At 39.6% G+C, this 21,225-nt stretch overlaps 2 protein-coding genes and 1 pseudogene across 2 annotated transcripts; 2 read left to right on the top strand and 1 right to left on the bottom strand.

Moving 5' to 3' along the window:
- Positions 1-541: 541 nt before the first annotated feature.
- Positions 542-3,421, bottom strand: LOC116189793 (annotated as a pseudogene).
- Positions 3,422-12,448: 9,027 nt separating this feature from the next.
- On the top strand, positions 12,449-14,873 carry LOC116189797 (GDSL lipase-like). The gene is made up of 5 exons (XM_031519520.1): positions 12,449-12,899; positions 13,399-13,514; positions 13,613-13,837; positions 13,952-14,207; positions 14,462-14,873. Exons 1-5 carry the CDS (start codon positions 12,617-12,619, stop codon positions 14,698-14,700), a joined length of 1,119 nt encoding a protein of 372 aa, XP_031375380.1. The 5' UTR covers positions 12,449-12,616; the 3' UTR covers positions 14,701-14,873.
- A 4,898-nt stretch (positions 14,874-19,771) lies between these two features.
- On the top strand, positions 19,772-20,911 carry LOC116189790 (GDSL esterase/lipase 3-like). Its single transcript, XM_031519515.1, has 3 exons — positions 19,772-20,030; positions 20,160-20,414; positions 20,693-20,911. The coding sequence occupies exons 1-2, from the start codon at positions 19,772-19,774 to the stop codon at positions 20,336-20,338; spliced, it is 438 nt and encodes a 145-aa protein (XP_031375375.1). The 3' UTR covers positions 20,339-20,414; positions 20,693-20,911.
- Positions 20,912-21,225: the final 314 nt, after the last annotated feature.

The following is a 21,225-nucleotide window of genomic DNA, read 5'->3' as shown; positions in this document are numbered from 1 at the left end:
GTAGATCTGAAAAAAATAAAATGAGTCCTCTGGACTGAAATGTGACAAAATGGAAAGTTCGTAAAATCGAGTTCGGGACAAATCCGATCACTCACACGACCCAAGAACACTCGATTCACATTATATCCATCAAGCAAGCAATAATATTCAAGAAAGGAACCCTAATCATGCCACTAAGTCGAGAATTTACCTAGTTCGAAAAGTTGAGGGGCTTCTCTGTAAAAATAAAAGAAATCGCCGGATGAATCGGGCCGGATCGGATCAGACCGGACTGCCCGAAGGAGAAACCGCCCGGAAGAGCGCTGGGCCGGATGGGGGAAGTTGGGCCTGGCTGGGCTTGGGTTGGGCCCGCGAAAAAAGAACGAACTGGGCCGAGGCCCGTTAGCCGAAGGGCGGCCGGGATCGGGGGGCGGTGGCGGCGACGAGGCTGGGGGCGGCGGTTCTCACCCCTGGACGCCGCGACGACGGCCGGAATGGACACCGGTGACGATTCTGGACACCGCCGACGCTTCGCCGTGGTCGATTGGGACCTCACCGGCGCTTAATCAGTCGGAATCGGGGGAATTATCGCGGTTTCCGCGCGAGGGTTTCCCGAAGTCAATCGATCTCCTAATAGGTCCAATCGAGAGCCAAATTTGCGTTTCTTCTTGCTGGGTCATGTTCCTGTTTTGCCGAATCCCCGTTCTATTTATTTTGATTTCAATTTCATCCGCTTTCCGTTGAGATTTCGGCCGATTTGGCGGAAATCGCGAAAATCGCGATTTCGGGGGATCCTGGGCTGGCGGGGTCGCGGGCCACCAGCGAGCGCTGCCCGGCCCTGCCTGGCCTGCCCGAATCGTTTTTTGTTTTTTAAGTCTGTGGTCACGGGCAGCCAGTCAACGCTGCCCGGCCTGCCCGTGACTTGCCCGAATGTTTTATTTTCTTTTCTTTTTTTATACATATATATATATATATAATTTAATTTAAATTAATTTTTTTAGAAAAAGTAATAAATTGGAAAAATGACGATTTTGCCCCTTGGGGCCGATGGACCGAAATGGGGTGCTGACAAATTGTAAAAACACCCTAAAACGATAAAATGCCCGTTTGAAACCCTAAACGATGGAATTCAGCCAAAATCTTGTCTTTTCATAGCCATAGGCTATGAGTTTTGCTCCGAATGCCATTTTCTTTGAAATAGAGTTGTCAAAACATGTTTTTCTCGAGATACCAATTTGTTAGCTCGTCCGCCGCATCATTCTCCCCTCGGTGGAGAGAATTCGCCCTCGAATTGTCATTTTGTATCGCGAAGAGCGAGCATGTGCACCTCCAACAACATACTTGAAGTCCCCGATCAATTTTCTTCTTTCCAGTGGCCCAACTGGATGGCCCTACACCAATATTGCGTGTAAGGCCATCATATTGTGGAGGTTAATGAAGAAGGCCAGCTTCTCCTCCCTTGACATGTCCTGTAGCTCAAATCTCTGGAGCTCTTCAACAGTCCTCAGATACCTTGCAAACTCTTCACTCCTATGAATACTTCTGTAGTCAACATGCCTTCCGTCTTTTGATGTATAAGCATCGAAGACCGCACAAAAGAGGAACCGAAGCCTCGATGCAATCTCTAAAATGGGCTTTGGCTTCACCTCTAGGATGCCTCTGGGAATGTTATAACACTGCGTGGACACAATAGGATCTTGAGCCAGAAGCCGATAGAAATGATTACCATCCTCGAATGCATTCTCATCGAGTATGTGCTAAAAGAAAAGTTTGCCTGCAAGCTTCCGCCCAAATGCAACGGCCTCCGCTCTTTCGGGATACTGATCTTCCGATAGAAAGTCAACAGCTTCTGAACCAACAAAGTAGTTGGTAAACCACTGCATCTTGTAGAGTCGATCCTTGACAATGGTTGACTCCTTCATTTTCCTAACTACAACTGCTAGCTCACCTATTGCACCACTACTTGATACATCGTCCTCACCCGAGAAAGGTGGTAAAGGAGGTTCAGGAGATGGTGATTCCGAGATCAAAAAGTCCAACTTGTCCTTCAGCTTCTCGCTCTCTTCCAACCCTTTCATCTCGTTAATGCCCCTGATTAGAACCTCATTGAAGAACACCTTGGGAACAGAAGAGGATCCACTTATCTTCTCGAGCTTGAGCTTCCTACTAGGATACACATCAATGTTGATCTCAACGTATCTAAGCCTTTTCCTATAAAAGAACAACGTTGCCTCTTTACATTCCTGGCACCCTAATCTTGTATAGAGTATGGCACGTCCCTTCATGGGTATGGGCTGAGTTATATCATCGTGAACTTCTTGTTGCCCAACTTTGTTCCCCCAATCATCAGCATCCCGGGAGAATTTAAAGTAGCTAAAGGGGTTCCACGAGGGCTTGTCACATGCTTTCTAGGAAACTTGTGTTTCACCTTTTCTATTGGAGTCAGTAACTTCCTTACTGTTCTCATCATCTGCAAATTCATCTCCAATATCATCTCTTTTTTTTCAGATAGGCAATGGAGCATGGTGGAAACTGCCCCAACAATCTTCTCCCGAACAAAATTCTTAAAAGCCATAGCTTGTCGGCAAAAATGTTGCTCTGACCATCAGGGTCAAGATCCAATGAACGGTCTGCGAACATCAATTGAGAATGTTCCTGCTCAAGTTCGGAAGCCCAGCCATTAACACCATGCTGCTGCTCAAACAAGTGGGCCCAAGACTCAGGATCCCCATGATTGACTCTTACCTGGTTAATTTCACCGACCCATCCATCAGCAACATGAGGCCCAGGCCTCATCATACCTTGCGACTCATTCCAGTAATCCTCCAACTCCCGGAATCTCCCAGGAGAAGGCCTTTTCCTCGGACATCACTTTCAATGTCCAAAGAGTGTAACAGAGCATTCACTCGAGCATTGATGAAGTCTTCACTTTTATCCGCGAAAAAGTGTTGAGCCATTATAGTACTGTGATCACGTGTACATCGCTTATCCCCCTCAGACAGCCCTAACATTGGAAGCTGAGCAGGACGAAAAAGAATTCCTCCTTGGCTACTGTCCATGAATGAGTGGAGAAGGTCAGACAACATTCTTTGTGGTGGCCCTGTCATTGTCACAATCTCCTCCTCCTCGTCGAACTTGGGCTCTCCATCTCCTCCCGCCACGAAAAATGCGTCATCAGACATATCCTCTTCGAAAACAAAGTCGCGTTCCCTTCAGAATTGGAATCATACTCGATTTCCTCCAATTTCGTAGTCGAATTAGGGACTCAACTGCGCCTCGAGTCGACCTCCTGTCGGGTCTCCATCAGCGCCCCCATCCTCTCGGTTAGGCGATCCACAAACGCATCCAACCTACGATCCATCTGCTCCAGCCTCTGCTCCAGATGTCGCAAATTTTCACGGTCATGAACATCTTCCACACGATCCCTCCTCCTGGGCGGCATGGTCGATCAAGATCAAACCATAGACTTTGATACCAACTGACGCAGTGTACACGCAAATAACTCGTCACAAACCCGTTGATTCACACACGAATACCGGAACTACGACCTTCTACTACCTGTTAATTCTACGAATACCAGGAAATGGGCATCAAACTCGAATCGACTTCAAGATTAGATAAAGAGCACGAAAACTCTGAACTTTATTCACTGATCAAAAGACAACTATTTTAGCCCTAGGGCTTACAAAACTTAAATAGGGATTAAAAAAAAACTACATTGCATGAAAAGAAATAAACTTTCCTAAAATTGTAAAAACACCCTAAAAACGATAAAATGCCCGTATGAAACCCTAAACGATGGAATTCAGCCAAAACCTTGTCTTTTCATAGCCATAGGCTATGAGTTTTGCTCCAGATGCCGTTTTCTTTGAAATAGAGTCTTCATAACATGTTTTTCTCGAGGTACTGATTTGTCAGCTCGTCTGCCACATCAGGTTCTCGGGTCAGAGATGAAGGATGAGAGACTTGTGTAGAAAATTTTGGTGTCTTTGCTACAAAAATTTGAAGCAACCATAGCTTCTTTGGAAAACACCAAGGATTTGTCTGATATTAAGTTGGCTAAGTTGCTAAGTGCTCTCCAAGCACAAGAGTAGAGAAGAATGATGAGGTGTAAAAGAACTTTAGAGGGAGCAATGCAGGCCAAGCTAAAGATTAATGCTTGAGAGAAAGGAAAGAAGTGGCATAATCAGAAGGGAAATGCAGAAGATTCAAAAGCACAAGCGAGGGAAAGAAGTTGTAGTGGAGCTGATTATAAAGAAAAGGGGAAGCATAATGCTAGTTACTGTCCCCGTCAACACTGTGGGAAGAAGGGGCACCCTTCTTTTAAGTTTTGGAGAAAGCCAAATGTAAAGTGTAGAAGATGTCATAAGCTAGGGCATATTGAGAAAATCCGTAGAGAAGGTGGTCAGAGGCAAGGAGGAGAAGCTCAAGTGGCAGATAATCAGGAGGTTGAGCAACTTTTTGTTGCTTCTTGTTTCAATACAATTGGAGCAAGAGATGGTTGGCTCATAGACAGTGGTTGCACAAACCATATGTCAAGTAACAAAAGCTTGTTTCAGGAGCTAGATTCAACTGTGAAGTCTCGAGTGAGGATTGGCAATTCTGAATACGTTTCAGTGGAAGGGAAAGGAGATGTTGTCATAGGAAGTAACTCGGGTACAAGAGTAATCTTTGATGTTCTTTAAGTTCCTGAAATCGACCAAAATCTCCTAAGTGTGAGTCAATTATTGAGCAAGGGATAGAAAGTTGTTTTTGAAGGTGAGAGCTGCTTGATCACAAACTTAAAAGGCCAGGAGTTGTTTAAAGTTCCTATGAATGGTAAGTGCTTCTCCCTTGATCCACTGGAAAAGGAGCATTTGGCCATGAGAACAGAAGAGGTTGTTGCAGAATTATGACACAAAAGGCTAGGCCACTTCAATTACAAAGGCCTAATCCTTATGCAAAGGTAGGAAATGGCAGAAAGGCTACCAGCATTGAAGGAGAAAGATTCAACCTGTAAGGCTTGTCTTCTTGGCAAGCAAAACAGATTGCCATATCCAACTGGAGAGCAACTGAGAAGCTAGCACGGGTTCACACAGATTTCTTTGGACCAATGTTTGAAGCCTCCTTAAGTGGCAGCAGGTATTTTCTAATTTTCGTGGATGATATGAGTAGGATGAACTGGATTTTCTTTCTAAAAGAAAACTGAGGTAGCTGAAGTGTTTGAAAAGTTTAAGAGCTAAGTTGAGAATCAATGTGGCAGAAAGATAATGAAGTTAAGATCAGATAATGGGACTGAATTCACATAGGGTAAGTTCAGGACTATGTGTGAAGTTGCTGGGATTGAGCACCAGTTCACTGTCCCTTATTCACCTTAACAAAATGGGGTGAGTGAAAGGAAAAATAGGAGCATCATGGAGATGGCTAGGTGTCTCATGCACGAGAAAGAGCTACCTAAAAGGTTCTACGCAGAGGCAGCAAATACTGCTGTATTTCTGCTCAATAGACTCCTAACTAAGGCTATGGAAGGTAAAACACCCTATGAGGCATGGTAATATTAAACTAGTGGTGAAGAATCTTAGAGTGTTTGGATGCTTGTGTTATTCTCATGTTCCATAGGCAAAAAGGGGCAAGTTGGATGAGAAGTCTGAGCCTGGTATACTTGTTGGTTATAGTTTACAGTCTAAAGGTTATCGAGTCTCTCAACCTCAGACTGAGAAACTGATTATGAGTAGAGATATGGTGTTTTTGGAGGGAGAAAAGTGGAGCTAGAACAGCAAGAACCAAGTGAAGTCATCAGTTAGTTCTTCACAGCAACCAAAAGCTCCAGTTAGTGCAGATGACTGGATTGATGAGATGACAGATGATGAACCAGTAAGGGGAACCAGGCCTCTAGCTGAGATCTATCAAAGGAGAAATAGTTGCAGTCTTTGAACCTGCAAATTTTGAAGAAGCTTATGAAGATCAGAAGTGGGTTGAGGCCATGAGAGAAGAAATGATGATGTTTGAGACGAATGGGACTTGGCAATTGACAAATAGGCCTCGAGACAGGAAGGTTACGGGAGTAAAGTGGGTTTATAGAACCAAATTGAACCCTGATGGTTCTGTGAACAAATTTAAGGCTAGACTAGTTGTGAAGGGCTATGCACAAGTATGGGGAGTCGACTATTCTGAGACCTTTGCTCCGATGGCAAGACTGGATACTATAAGGTTGCTACTTGCTATTGCAGCACATAAGAGTAAGAAAATCTTCCAACAAGATGTGAAGTCAGCATTCTTAAATGGAGTGCTTGAGGAAGAGATATATGTGGAGCAACCAGAAGGATTTGTTGTTAAGGGTGTTGGAGACAAAGTATATAGACTTATAAAAGCCTTGTATGGCTTGAAACAAGCACCAAGGGCCTGGTATAGCAAGATTGATGGCTATCAGCAGAACTTGGATTTTGAAAGAAACCTGAGTGAGTTCACTCTTTATGTAAAGAAGAAAGGAGTGAATGTTGTAGTTTTGTCACGTTATGTGGATGACTTACTGGTGACTAGAAATAATGAGCATCAAGTTGAGAAACTGAAGGTTGATTTGATGAAGAAGTTTGAAATGATAGACTTGGGAGAAATTGCATTTTTCTTGGGCATGGAGATTCATTAGAGAGACCATGGAGTGTTTGTTTGCCAAAGGAAGTATTTGAAGGAGATACTGAAGAGATTTAGGATGGAAGAGTATAGAAGTGCAAGCACTCCAATGAACTAAAAAGAGAAATTGCAAAAAGGTGATGGTGCAGAAGCTATTAATGCTACAGACTACAGAAGTCTAATTGGTTGTCTTATGTACTTAACTGCAACAAAGCCAAACATTATGTTTGCAGTAATGTTCTCTCGAGGTTCATGAACTATGCAAGTGAACTGCATTTGGTTGCAGCAAAAAGGGTGGTGAGGTATCTTAAGGGCATTGCCATTTAAGTTCACTAGAAGAAACCAGTTCAAGCTCAGCAGCTTCTCTGACAGTGATTGAGCTAGTTGTGTAGATGACATAAGGAGCACATCTGGGTATTGTTTCACTCTTGGCTCAGGATGTTTTTCATGGAGCTCAAAGAAGCAAGAGGTCGTTGCTCAATCCATTGCATAAGTTGAATTCATGGATGCTACTGCAGTAGCTAATCAGGCTATTTGGCTGAGAAAACTTGTGATGGATTTGGGATTTCAACAAGAAGAACCAACTCAGATACTGTGGATAATCAAGCCACTCTAGCTATCTCACAGAACCCAATTTTTCATGGTAAAACTGAACATGTTAAAGTGAAGTTTTTCTACTTGAGAGAAGTGCAGAAAGCTGGATGAGTTAAGCTATATATTGCAAGACTGAGGATCAGTTGGCTGATATCTTTACTAAGGCATTCCCAGTTAATATAGTTTGAGTGGCTTAGGGAGAGAATTGGAGTTTGTAGTAGCTTCTAATCCAAGGAGGAGAAACTTAGAGATGGATCAAAGCTGAAGGTTGTCCAGCAGAAGGCAGACATTAAGCTTCGAGTTGTTTTGCTGGAAGATAGTCAAGGATTATGCAAAAGACATACTAGTTTTATGCGTTTTATTTTAGTTGTTTAGTTCTTGGTTTGCAGGGATGTTAAACAAGTGTATTGGGCGGTTTTAATTTGTATTGACAGTTATCAAGTTGTATTGACAGTTACTTTTATTGTCCTTTATGTTTTCAGTTTTCTGTGGTGTGTATATGACTTTGCAGACAATTTAATGAAAGTGTGTTTTTTTCCTTCAACTTCTATCCATTCTGTTCATATACTACATTTCTTTATCAGCATTATCAATTTTGTATCAGCTTGTCCGTTTAGCGTTCACATTTTTGTACTCTGTTGGCGTAATTGACTACGTTCGACATAATAAATCTCTTTCCACTCATAAGTGAAAAAGAATAGTACTTGATATATCTAAGACGAGACTAAAAGTTCATAATCTTTTAGGTAATTTATCATAATATTTATTCTTTCTCAATCATACTTTATATTAAAAAAATATATATGTCGAGGAGTAAAAGAATATATTTTTATAGTAATAATAAATATTTTTAAAATAATTTGAATATTGTAGCAAAAAAAATTCATTAGTAAACTAGCGAGATAAATAATAGAGAATTGTTACCGATAGAAAAAACCAGTCACATGCAAGCCGCGTGCACCTCATGAACCTCGAGAGTCCACGAGTGCAATATGAACGAGCTGTAAAAAGGGAAGATCAGGAGGGATTCTTGATTTCCCTCTTCGATACTTAAATGAGAGAGTATAGAAGAAAAATAGAGAATTAAACTTATCGGCTTAGACATACTTTGAAGGTATTTATAGGGGTTCTATGTAATTTCCATGGGATTGTATTGAATGTCTAATTGCCAATAGCAAACATATTTATTTGCTAAATATATAGCTAAAGATAATATAATATCCAATGAAGATATCTACTAAGGTTTCGTTTGGGAGTTCAGTGACGATTGCACAAGTGTTTTTTTGCTGATTTTTAAGCAGAAACAGTGTTTGGTAGATTATTTCAAAACCATGGTTTGTTTTATTTTAGTGGTTGAAAACATGATTTTTTTTAGCAGGTTAAAAAGTGCTTATAAAAACTATTTATGTTTATTCTTTATTTTAAGCATTAATTTTAATTTTAGCATATTCAAATTGTTACATTCCAAATACTTTTACTTATTCTGAAATCAGCACATATATTTCACCAATTATTTTTTGGCCCTTTTTATTTCCAGCAACAGACTCCCAAATCAAGCCTGAATATATGAAGATATTGCTCGAATATTGATAGATAACATCAAATGTACTAATAAAGTGATTTCCTAAATGGAAAATGTTGCCATAATCAAGAAAATCAGGGTAGATCCGGTTCAGTAAATAAGACTGATACTTTTAGTCAGAGACATAAGTCCCCCACTCAAGTGACCTTGAGAGATCGCGGGAGTAGACTAGATTTCCATGACTGCCATTATCGCATTATTACCGACGTCTTGGCGTGAAGGTAGATTTCATACTCCTCGTTTAGTCCTGTGAAAGAAAGCTCCCCTCTTAATTATTAGGCGTTCTCGCTTCTATGAAAGAAGGCTCCGATCTTGGCTATCGAATGTTATTGCTTTCGCAAAGGAAGCCTCCATTTTTTATGATAAAATGTTATTGTTTCCCTTGAATATCAGGATACAATCCTTGATTATTGGATCCATTTTACCTTAGCCTTCGGCTGCAACGGGGGACATCATTCTTGGTTATCGGATGTTATTTGCCCCTTGAATATTGAGTTATGGTTCTTGGTTATTGGACTTATTTCTTGCCATTGGATATCGAGCTATTGTCTTTGGACATCGGACTTGAGGAGGTCCCTTGGTTATCAAGCATGATTTGAGCCTTGATTAGAAGCATAACCCCTCTAACGAAGGGAGATATTCAAACATGTCACTTTTTATGTTGCTCCATAGCTTACATGACCTTAGTTACTTACTCCGCTACTAGGCGTTGGATTTCCTTGCTTGTAAAACCTACGATGCACTTTGATGGAGTTGCAGTTTGCCGAGTTAGCCTCACGGGTGAGGTATCAGTCGCCCTTGTCCGTTATCGTGACGGGGAGGATGTGTTGTAATGGGAGCACCTTCATCATGAGCATCGAGATCTGGTCCATCCATTATCGTGACGGGGAGGACGTGTTGTAATGGCAGGACCTTCTCCATGAGCGTCGAGATCTGGTCCATTCACATGATGGTTTTCTTAGGAGACTTGCCACGTCCGAGGCCCGACACATTTGTTGATGATGGCCACCACAGCTGCCCTTGTCTCTGGCAGCAGTGTGTCAACTTGTGCCTGATCGAGATCCTGTTATGGCGAGGTTGTTCATTATTTTGTCGAGCCGACTCAACTGCATCCCTATTAACATCCTGAGAGGTGTTCCATCGACTTATGATTATTTGTTTCATACGTGTCTTTTGCCCCTTATTTGCATGAATTTTGATGTTGATTCCCACAAAAGGCGCCAATATTACAGATGTGAAAAATCCAGTCACATACAAGCGGCATGCACCTCATGAGCCTCGAAAAGTTTTGGCTAATTGGATTAGGATGATCAAGCATGACCGAAACTTAAGGAACGTACTATAAGTTCCACATAGAACTGAAAAATTATTATTTCATTATTGATATTGATCATTGGTACCTCTAGCTTTTACCTTTTTTGCTGAGTTACCAGTAGCTTTAATCAAAGCAAGATATTGTCCGACTTATCAGAAAAAAGCAAGACCTTCTCCGACTTATCAGAAAAAGCAATGTATCATCAGTTAATTGATGGTCTCAGGCAAGTGCTTTGGGATAGACATATATTCGAAACTAAGCTAAATTTTCACCTATCCCATCTAACTTTCAAGGTTAAACCTAAACTTGATGAAATGTAGTTAGAGGCCCACCCCTATAAAAAGAGAAGCCTCAGCAGAGCAAGCACAAAACAATAGTCTATGTCATGGCAATTACAATTTTCCATTTCAGTGTTTTGCTCTTATGTCTTGCTTTCCTCGGTACTACAACCGGCCACTTTGGAAAACCCCAGCAAGCAAACGACAAGCATTGGCCATCGTATGGTATTGTGGACTCATTTACCGAAAATGGATCCGAGTCGTATCTCTAGATTTCTGATAATGACTCACGAATCAACTCTACCACTAACATTAGTATCTTATTATATCAAAAATAATAAGTTTGTTATTATTTCGTCACCAACAATCACCCGACAAACTGCGACGTGGCGTACCATGATTGACTTCTGTAAACACCCCTTTAAAGGAGGCTCCATAGGGAAGTTTATCTCTTTAAGGAAATGGTGGAGAAATAGGGTGCAATTTTAGGTTCCACTCGAGCAAGAGATATCTTGAACGGAGGTGCATACCAGTTTAGCGTTGGAGACATCGACGACTATCGATATTATCAAGAAATCTAAGAGGAATTTGATCGTAGCCTGACATTGTCAGAACAAGAACAACACGTGAATGTTGTAATAAGCAACATAACGAAGAAACTAATGGTAAGATACAGTAAACTTTGGGGAAGTTGTGGCATTAGAGCTGATTGATTTAGTAAATAACCCCGGATATATGCAGGAAACCTATAACAAGGGAGTGAGGAAAATCGCATTTCAGAACGTCGGGCCCCTGGGCTGCCTTCCCGGGTTGCTAATAAAATGGGAGTTGTATTTTGGAGTTGCTCTCAATGCCAATATTACACAAGAAGCAACTCTATCATGCACTCACAGATTTGGCTGAACGTCTGGAAGGATTCAAGTTCTCCGTCTTCGACTACTTCTAGTCCCGTTTGGATAGTGGATAGATTCGAGCATCCATCTGGTTATGGTAAGGCATAAAAACGATCATTTCCGCCATCAGACATCTCCTCTTGTGATATATGGCTATTAAGATTAATATATATATATATATATATATATATAGACATGACAAGAAAGAGTTTCCATTGAAATTCTTAAGAAGGCACACTAATAATTGGTTCACACGTTTAATTAAATCATACATTTTATGAGTTAATTAAGATGCTAATCCTTAAGTAAAAGCTACTTATTTCAATGCTATTCTGTCCATTCAGAATTCGAGGTCATAAAAAGGTCATGCTACTCTAACGATGATGATAACGGCACACATGTTGGGTCAGTTGGTTCTGGAAACCCTACTGTCTGCGAGTACCCAAGCGCCTATTTGTTTTTTGACGATTACTACACAACTCAACACGCCAATGAACAGCTAGCTAACCTATTTTGAAGCGGGTCCTTCCATTACAAGGCCATATAACCTAAAGCAATTACCCAAAGAGAACTAACTGGAATCCCTATGTCATTACATATTGGATTTTAGATCGAGATTTTCTACTTTCGACTCAAAATGATCGCTGCTGCAATAAATATTTTTACCATAACAACAAATATCCTGTTTCTATGGTATTAAAGATTCAGGTGCATTGAGAATCATGATATACTGTAAGACCATTTTAGTTGCAATGTTATTGGTAAGGTTACGGTTTTCAGTCCACTTTGTTCATTCATTGAAATTTCATATGTTTTCAAATCATTTTTAGACCGCGGTGGTGACTTGAAAATTTTACTTTATCATTTTCTAGTGGGCGATGAGACCTTCAGGAAAGTCCCATAAAGATAATTGCAAAACAATGGGGGGCGTTAGCTCTGCGGAAAAGGTTAACGTTCTTGTAGTGTTCTTGATTTTACTAGTAGGCAGTGAGAAATTTTCAAATAATATTATGTAATAACTAATAAAATCATATGTAGCCTCTTGCAGTCAATGGACCAAATGTAGCCCCTTGAGGTCAACGGACCAAATTTAGCAAACTACATAAATAGGAAACAAATCAAAGGAAGAGAAAGATGAAAACAAATGACTAGAATCCGATCCACAAAAGGAAAACCAGAAACCAAGAAGAGACCCCAATCCCAACAGAGCAGCCAAGAACAAAGACATCTCTCTGTGAATGGGATTCCAAATTGACTCAGTGAGTCAAGCCAACAATCCCATAATCAGAGCACATCAAAAAGCATAGGATGATTTGATAGTCTCACATTTTCAGCCTAGCTAGTCCGATTCGTATCATCTAGGGGAATGGCCAGTTTTAGGATGCTGCGGTTTCTTCTTCTGCTTGTTCTTTCCACGACAAATGTTTTAATCCTACACCCAGTTGGGACCTATGCCAATTCCACGACCAATGCAAAGCAACGCCATAAGCCCCTGTTTGTGTTTGGGGATTCCGCATTCGATCCTGGGAACAACCAGTATCTTGACAGGATGGAGAAGGGCCCGGCCTACTACTCGCCTTATGGACAGCACTTCTTCGCCGGCGCCACTGGCAGACACTCTGATGGTCGTATCGTGCCCGACTTCATCGGTAAGCCATTAGATTGCCAAGCTACATCTAAAGATGCAACAATTGATGAGATCATACATTAATTATCCAATTCACCCCCAAAAGAGGGTTAGCGTAGCAGCACGTGCCCTCGCTTGTTGATTTAGAAATCATAGGTTCGATACCTAGTAGGACTACCCATACCCATTTATTAGTTATTTAGAATTTCTATTTCATTAAAAGGACTTGTGCTCCTTTGTAACCGAAAAAAATATTCTAATGAAATTTCACAAACTTATAAAAAACTTAAGCTGCTGGATGATTTTCTTTTTTTCCAATGCTTTGTACCAAACATAGTTTTCAGTACGCTTTTAGATTGCCAATCCCAGAAATGTGTCCACTACAATTTCGAGATGGGATTAGCGGCACCAGATATTGTCAATGCTTCTTCTTGTTTTCTGGAGTTTGCGTAAACTTGTACAGAGGAGACTCTTCTCATTTGATGATCAATCTTCCAATAGATTCTTGATTGCAAATGCAGCCCAAAATGCGAACTTGAGTTTGATTCCGCCATGCCTAGAAACGGGCGCAAATTTCACCAACGGCGTGAGCTTTGCCTCAGCTGGAGCCGGAGTTTTCAGCGACCTCCCTGGAGTCGTAAGCGACGATTTCTCACTAGCTTCCCGGATGATTAATTACCTTCAGAAATTGCAGTTATAAGGTTGTTCACGCGTTTTTGGGTAATGTTTCATCAGATGAATCTGGAGCAACAGGTGATGAAGTTTGATGAGATAAAAGAGTGGTTTGTTCAGAAATTCGGGGATGTTAAATCTAGGAAGGCCCTCAAGAGAGCTGTGTATGTCTTCGGCTTCGGAGGTAAAGAGTACCTCAGCCTCTACTTCAATGGCCATAACATCTCCAAAACCTACCAAAGGCTGTACGCCGAAATGGTGGTCAGAAACTTAACAAATGCAGTGTTGGTATGGTTGTCTCTTCTTCTACTGGACGTCGGACCTTTAGTTATTCGTAATATCTCCGTCACCATTTGCCACATTAAACTTACTGATTTCTTGTAAAATTTGACATTTCCACAGGAGCTATATAATGCAGGAGGAAGGAAATTCGGGTTTCAAAATGTTGGCCCCTTAGGTTGCTTGCCGATGCTAAAAGCAAAGAAGCCGGAACTGAAAGACGCATGCATAGAGGAACTAATGTCGATGGCAAGAAAGCACAATAAAATTCTAGCGGGTACCCTCAAGAGACTGGGGGAATATATGCCGGGGCTCAAGTACTCCATCTTCGACCACTACAACTCACTCCTGGATCGAATCAATAATGTGACAAATTACGGTATGCTATGCGCATAATAAGCAAAAGTACTATATCAGGGGTCGATTATGTCATCTATGATACTACAATGTTTATTGATCATTAAAACCAGTCACCATCTGATCTGTATTTTATAAATCCCCGGAATTCATCTCACTAAAGTACACATCAAATTTGCATTACAGTGCTTAAGAACAATTAATTTCCATATGCCTGCAGAACTCGAAACAGCATCCATTCTGAACTAACGTGTCTTCGGTTATGTGCTTGTGAAGGATTCGAAGAAGGAAAGGCGGCATGCTACCAGAACGAGCCCGAGGCGCTCAACTGGATGAATTGGGGAGGAAACAACTGGATGGAGCAGTACACACTGTGCCATAACTCGAGTCGATACATCTTCTTCGACGGCATGCACACAACCGAGAGTGCAAACTCCCAGATAGCTGAGCTGATGTGGGACGGCCCGCCTTCAACCACTCAACCTTGGACCCTGAAACAACTTTTTGAACTTTAGGATTTAGGCCATGTTTGGTACAAAGGATTCAAAACCGGAGCATAGTACAGCTGTTACAAAAGAAAATCGGCCAGTTTTGCAGAGAGATTTTACTATACTTCCTTTGAAGTTCTTACACGAAATGTGACATTAGTTTATTAGTACCAGACAACATAAATTGAAATGTTAATTTACATGGTTATATCGGATCTCACAGCTGTTTACTCAGTTAAACTTTATGCATCGCCATAGACGTTACACGATCATAAATTATATGACACAATCAACTATCGATAGTATTGTACATCAAATTATATATACTGAAAATTTAAGTAAAATTTTCCGAATCTGTGTTCTTTACTAAAGATATAAGTAAAAAATTTTGAACTCTGTGCACTTTATTTCATTCATAAATAACTTACTAGATATTCAGGTAATTTACTATCATGTAACTTACATAAATTATGTAAAACTAGTTGAAGACCCGCGTGTTGCATAGACAATAATTAAGGAACTTGAAGATAGAAATCTTGAAACATCAAAATTTATTTACTGAAGCGATGCCCATAATAAAACTGAAGCGATGCCCATAATGAAACTGGAATAGAGATCATGTCAAAACAGTCAATATCGAAACAATCAATTTCGAATTGGCATTAAAAATCAAAATTCAACCAAGAAAAAGAAAATCTTGGAGAAGGGGAAAAAAGTAATATTTAGGGTTTATAAATCAGAAAAGTCTTATAGTTACTGAAGTGATGTCTATAGTGCAACTGGAATAGAGATCCTGTCAAAACAATCAATATCGAAACAATGAACTTCGAATTTGCATTAAAAAATTCATTCAACAAATTAAAATTCAACCAAGAAAAATAAAAACTTGGAGAAAAATGGGAAAGGAAGTTTATAATTATATATACATATGTGTTCGGTTTTGCTATCCCTTTTGCTTCCCCTATATATACATATATATTCATAAAAGTAATATTATCTTGTGGTGATATATATCAAGATTTCGTGGAATTTGGAAATTGCTGTTGATATAGTACATAGCAAATTACATGTAAATTGCAATGCCCTTATTAGGCTATATTCGGATATATATAATCTATATATTTGGTTATATTCCATTAATATGCCCCTATTGAAAATATATTCGTATATTTCACTTTCTCGAATTCTAATATATATATATATATATATATATATATAGATATATTCTATTGTATAATTAATGATAAAAAATTTCTTTAATACATAAGTGATGTCATGGCAAAATGAAAGAGCTATGTTTCTTATTTTTGATAATATGGCGACGTGAGAATTGAACTAGTGCTTTGTTTATATATATATATATATATATTACTGATCAAAATATGCGTAATAACTTGATATTGAGTTAATTTACTACGAATTACAGTAGTTTACTTTGCATCTACCGTGAATGTGTCATATACCCTTCCCGTTAAATCTTATTAATGATCATGAAAGACTAGATATACAGCTGTTTGTAAAGAGAAACCGAGATATCACACAGGAGGGACCACCAGATCGAATGTACAAACATTGATCGAGGTATGTGTACAAACAACTTAGCAATACAACACTCCTTTGTGGTCCCACATATAATCATCAGTATCAAAGAACTTGATTGCAAAACGGAGGTTTCAAATTTACTGGAAGTATCTCGTAATTATATGTAGATATATAAATGTTGACTTTGGCGAAATTTGAAGAAATATATCTAGTGATCTCTCATTCAAAAATATAAAGAAATAAATAGGAAACAAAATCTAGAAAAGAAAAGTTCACCTTCCATGACCCTGTTACTTCCCCGGCGTCGTTGATGACGCATATATCTCCATAACTAAAAAAATGTAAAACGTTGACTCCTTTGGTCGAAATTACATCCACACGGTTGACAATAATCACCTGCTTTCTCTATGGTGTGAATTCTCCCCCCATGTCAAAATGCTCAACTGATAAGGGAGTCCACATCAATCGGATTACTCTCATGAGAATGCTGAGATTATACGAAAAAATTCAACCATATAGAATTATTTTTCTTTGTTTTTTGGGGTATAAATTGAAATACGTATTTAATGCATTTGATAGATATATTGAATTATTAGAAATGCATGTAATAATATAACATATATGGAGCTCATGGTTATAGTCTCACAATATCACGTGTCCGGGCATTGTAAAGTTTTTATCAACCACAGTCCGTCAGAAAAATATATTTACAAATGATTTTACATGGATTTCATATCAGGAGATGATAACTGATAATTCTTTGTGCAAATGACTTTAGTTTCGTAGTTGAAAATTTCACGGATTTTTAATCGGCAAATCGTGCATCGAGCAATCTTATGCTACGATCATCATGGAGATCCTTCACTTCAATTGTGTCATGGACGTTTACATTTCACGGGTTACACTGATCGTCTCCATGTGAGTGCAGACTTGAATGATGTCGAGGTTGCCAGCAGTCCTCAGCTGATGTACATCAACATTTTGTTTTTCCGATTAAAAGGGAGGCCCGTGCTCTCAATACAATGAAGCAAAAATTGTAATATATAGTTAATAAAGGGTACGAGTAGTCCCATCGCGAATATCGAACCTGAAACCTCTTAGTTATTATGCGAATGGGCGTGCAATTGCACTACACCCTCCTTAGATTATACATCTGCAATATGCTTAGATTGCATTCAGCCATGAAATGAAAAATAGCGGACGGCCCAATTCAGGTTTCATATAAATGCTTGACGTGTTGTGATGATGATTTCTAGTATACGTACTGGAAATCAAGACCAAACAAGTTTTTTAACGGCCTTCTATTCCACAAGAGGTTTCTGCTCCATTTGCGTTAACAATTCCATTTTCAACCCTTATTTTCCCTCATGGTTGAGTTTCGAATGATTCTAATTAGATATGAGCCACAAGTTATATGGATGCGCAAAATTACTTCTTGCCATAAAAATTAGTGTGCACCTTGCATCAAGGCCAAGCTGACCCTCGATAATAAGCATTAATCTCAGCTATGCACCTCGAGGTCCAAAAAAAAAACCTATATTATTATCGTGGTTCGAATTTGTAAATGGAGTGCTATTAGTAGGCTAACCCGACTCGAATTAGATTAATAAGAATCCATTGAACTTTTCAGATATTAGAGTGCACAACCCATGAATAAAAAAACTATATCATTGTGCAAAAGAAAGGACAAAATACTAAGATGAGTTCATTCAAATGTTTCGACACTTGTGTTTTTTTAAAAAAGATCTTCAATTTGAATCTTATAAGTGAAAAAACTAAGATTAGGAGTCTTTAATCGATCGATTTGACTCGAAATCTGAATTAGTGGAGACCACTAGATTTGCGGATATATGCTGATGCACACCCAAAAACGAAGGAGATTATGATAACTTTGACTAGCAAAGGAAAGTGGAGCCAGAAGAGAACAACAATTAGAAAGTCGATATATGATCCAGCTTTCGGGGGATGGAGATGGCACATGCACATGCATTTAACTTCTCGTAATGTGGACTCAAATTTTACTGATTAAACAATGGCTTGTTCATAACTCGTTTCGTTAAAGTAATATTTGTCACATGGACTTTCAGAATTTTTTTTCTCAATTCTCCATAAACTACTACTTCAAGATCTGTTCTTTGTAACGGATTAATAAACGTATTTAGAAAATATCGGAGCTCTATTTGAATGGAGAGATTTGGAAGGAATTGGACATATATGGTGCAATTGAAGTATTTCAATTTGTTGCAACTTGATTTTAACACGACAAGAAAATAAGAAAGAAACCAGTAAATACGATTTTAAGGTGCAATCACCTTAAAGCTGCTTCAATTTTTAATAATGTACCTTCGCATTAAGTAGATTGTGCATATTTTGATAGTAAATTACTTGGAAGTAAATGCCTTCAGTTTTCTATTAAATTATTTATACTTGAAATAAATTACATAAATATTGAATATTTTCAACTCAATTTTTTTGATAGATTACCCAAGTTTTGAACTGCTCATGCTTAGATTTTTAGTAAATTACTTGATTATACGATATGATCATTTTTATTAAACCACAGAGTTTACTGGGTGTAAATTATTGAGCAAATTTCCCATTGTCTTTGATGCAGAGTTCAATTGCATTTGAAGAACATAGCAAGTTAATTTCCCAGAACAAACAATCTACTTTCAAAAATAAAATTAAAATTGAAAATTAAAAGTTTTAAAAATATAAATAAATAAATAAGAGTCGCAAGCTCCAAATATAATAATGAGGGAAATTTACTCCTCTGAGCCATTATATAAATACTTCCAAATACAATGGAAAGGAGCCCGAACAAACAAATTATAAAAAAAATCAAGGAAATGGCAAACTGATCAGCTTCCTTCTAAGTCCCACACTTCCCTCCTCTGCACCTAATTATCTTCCTATCCTCCTCCTTAACCTTGTTAGCTGCTCTGCTTTAACAGAGGGCAATGCTGTCGGGAAATATAGAACGCTGTTCGTCTTCGGGGACTAGCTGTTCGATCCTGGGAACAACCAGTACTTGAACACTTTGAATGGCGCGGACCCGACAACCTCGTTTCCCAATGGCAAAGTCTTATTTCCATCGGGGTACTGGCAGGGGCTTCGATGGCTGTCTAGTCCCGGATTTCATTGGTGAGTCAGAAAAGGCAGAGAATTTTTTTTTTTTAGGTATATCTTGAAATTGTAAATGTATGAAAATTAAAAAACTCAAAAAAAAAAAAAAGCACGCATTTAACTCAAATTTTTCAATTTCATTGCAGCTCAATTTGCTAGGTTGCCTTTAATCCCACCTTACTTGCAACCCGGAGCTCGCCAGTTTACCTGATGGGGCAAGCTTTGCTTCGGGTGGTGCCTGCGTTCTCCCTAGCAGCCATGGCAGATCGGTAATGGGTTCATGTTTTACATCTTGTAATCGGTTTTCTGTCGTCCGACGGCATAGATTCCATTGTCAATTGAGCATTAATTTCCGTAATGCAAATGACTTGGATATGTCTTCATCGATTCAAGTATCAAGTTTTCTTTTATTTACCGACTATTAAAATTCATGCTGAGCTCCTGTGTTTTCGAGCTTCAGATTGATCTGTCGACGCAGCTGAGCTACTTCAAGGAGGTGGAAGAGTCGCTTAGGGAGAAGTATGGAGTTGCAGGGGCAAGAAATGTGCTGGGAAGTGCGGTTTATTTGTTCAGCGTTGGAGGCAATGACTACGTACAGTTTTACATGTCGAAGCCAAATGCCACTCAGTCCGATCGAAGGGCTTACGTAGGGGAAGTAGTTGGCAATATCACGGCCGTGTTAAGCGTAAGTTCGTCATTTCTATCTCCAAACACAATCACGGCCTCCTAAACTCGGTACCACTAGGATCAAATTTCCATTGTGGAATGTTCGCAAATGTATTCCTCTAGACTTTCTCAAATTTGTCGGGCTCGTGCAGGAGATATACAGGTTGGGAGGAAGGAAGATTGGGTTCTAGAACGTCGGGCCCATAGGGTGTCTCCCGGGGAGCACGTAAAGAGCCCGAACGCTAGCAAATGGTGCGCCAAGAAGCTCCTGGCGCACTCCCGGCTCCACAATAGGATGCTGGCCATTGCCCTCAGGAAGTTAGAGGGCTAACCGCCCGGATTCAAGTACTCCATCTTTGATTACTACAACTCCCTCAAAGACAAAATCTTCAATCCTTCAAAATATGGTACGACCTCATGAACTTCCCTTTCGCTGCACCAAATAATGATTTATATTATCAAATTACGAGATGTGACACAATTGACAAACTATGTTATCAACAAACATACGAATTTTACTTATATTATAGGGATTTTAAATGCATCGAAAATACTTTATGACCAAATGCAAGCTAAGACTGAACAATAGAACTCGTCCCAACCAATAAATTGTGGATAATCGAAGAGGAAGTTACATTACCAGAGCGTTAACATGATGGTATGGTGCTGTTTCATGTTGGTAAAGGTTTCAACTTTCAAGGATGGGCAGGGGGTTTGTGGCAGCAGTGGGCCCTACAGAGCAATGGGCTGTGGTGGTGGGGCCGGCAACGTGGTTCGATGGGGGCCACAAAACCCACAGAACCAATTACCAGTTAGCTCAGGTCATGTGGAGTGGGCCCTCCTCTGTCACCGCCCCGTACAACCTCGGGCAGCTCTTTGTGAATTAATTAATACAAAAAAGTTCTTCCCTTCAATACTGAAATGTCTTTCGTTTCTCATGTGGAATTTATATTATCTTGATTATGATCAAAATTCCGATAATGCAGCCTTCGATAAAAGAAGAAAGAATTTATGATTCTTGATACGACTATGCGTATGATGTGAAAGAAATTGGACACTATTCCTCGATCTGACACATATTAATAGCCCCGCCAGATATCTTATTATGCAATCTTGAGACTATCATAGTAGGTTCGAAACTCCTACACCGTGATGGTCCTAACATGTGTCAACAGATCCCTTTCTATTCTAAGAAAGATGGATATTACTATCATTTGA

This window comes from Punica granatum, unplaced genomic scaffold, assembly GCF_007655135.1.
Source record: "Punica granatum isolate Tunisia-2019 unplaced genomic scaffold, ASM765513v2 Contig00019, whole genome shotgun sequence".
NCBI lineage: Eukaryota > Viridiplantae > Streptophyta > Magnoliopsida > Myrtales > Lythraceae > Punica > Punica granatum.
Note: the sequence above shows the minus strand (reverse complement) of the source record. Positions and strands in the feature narration are given on the sequence as shown.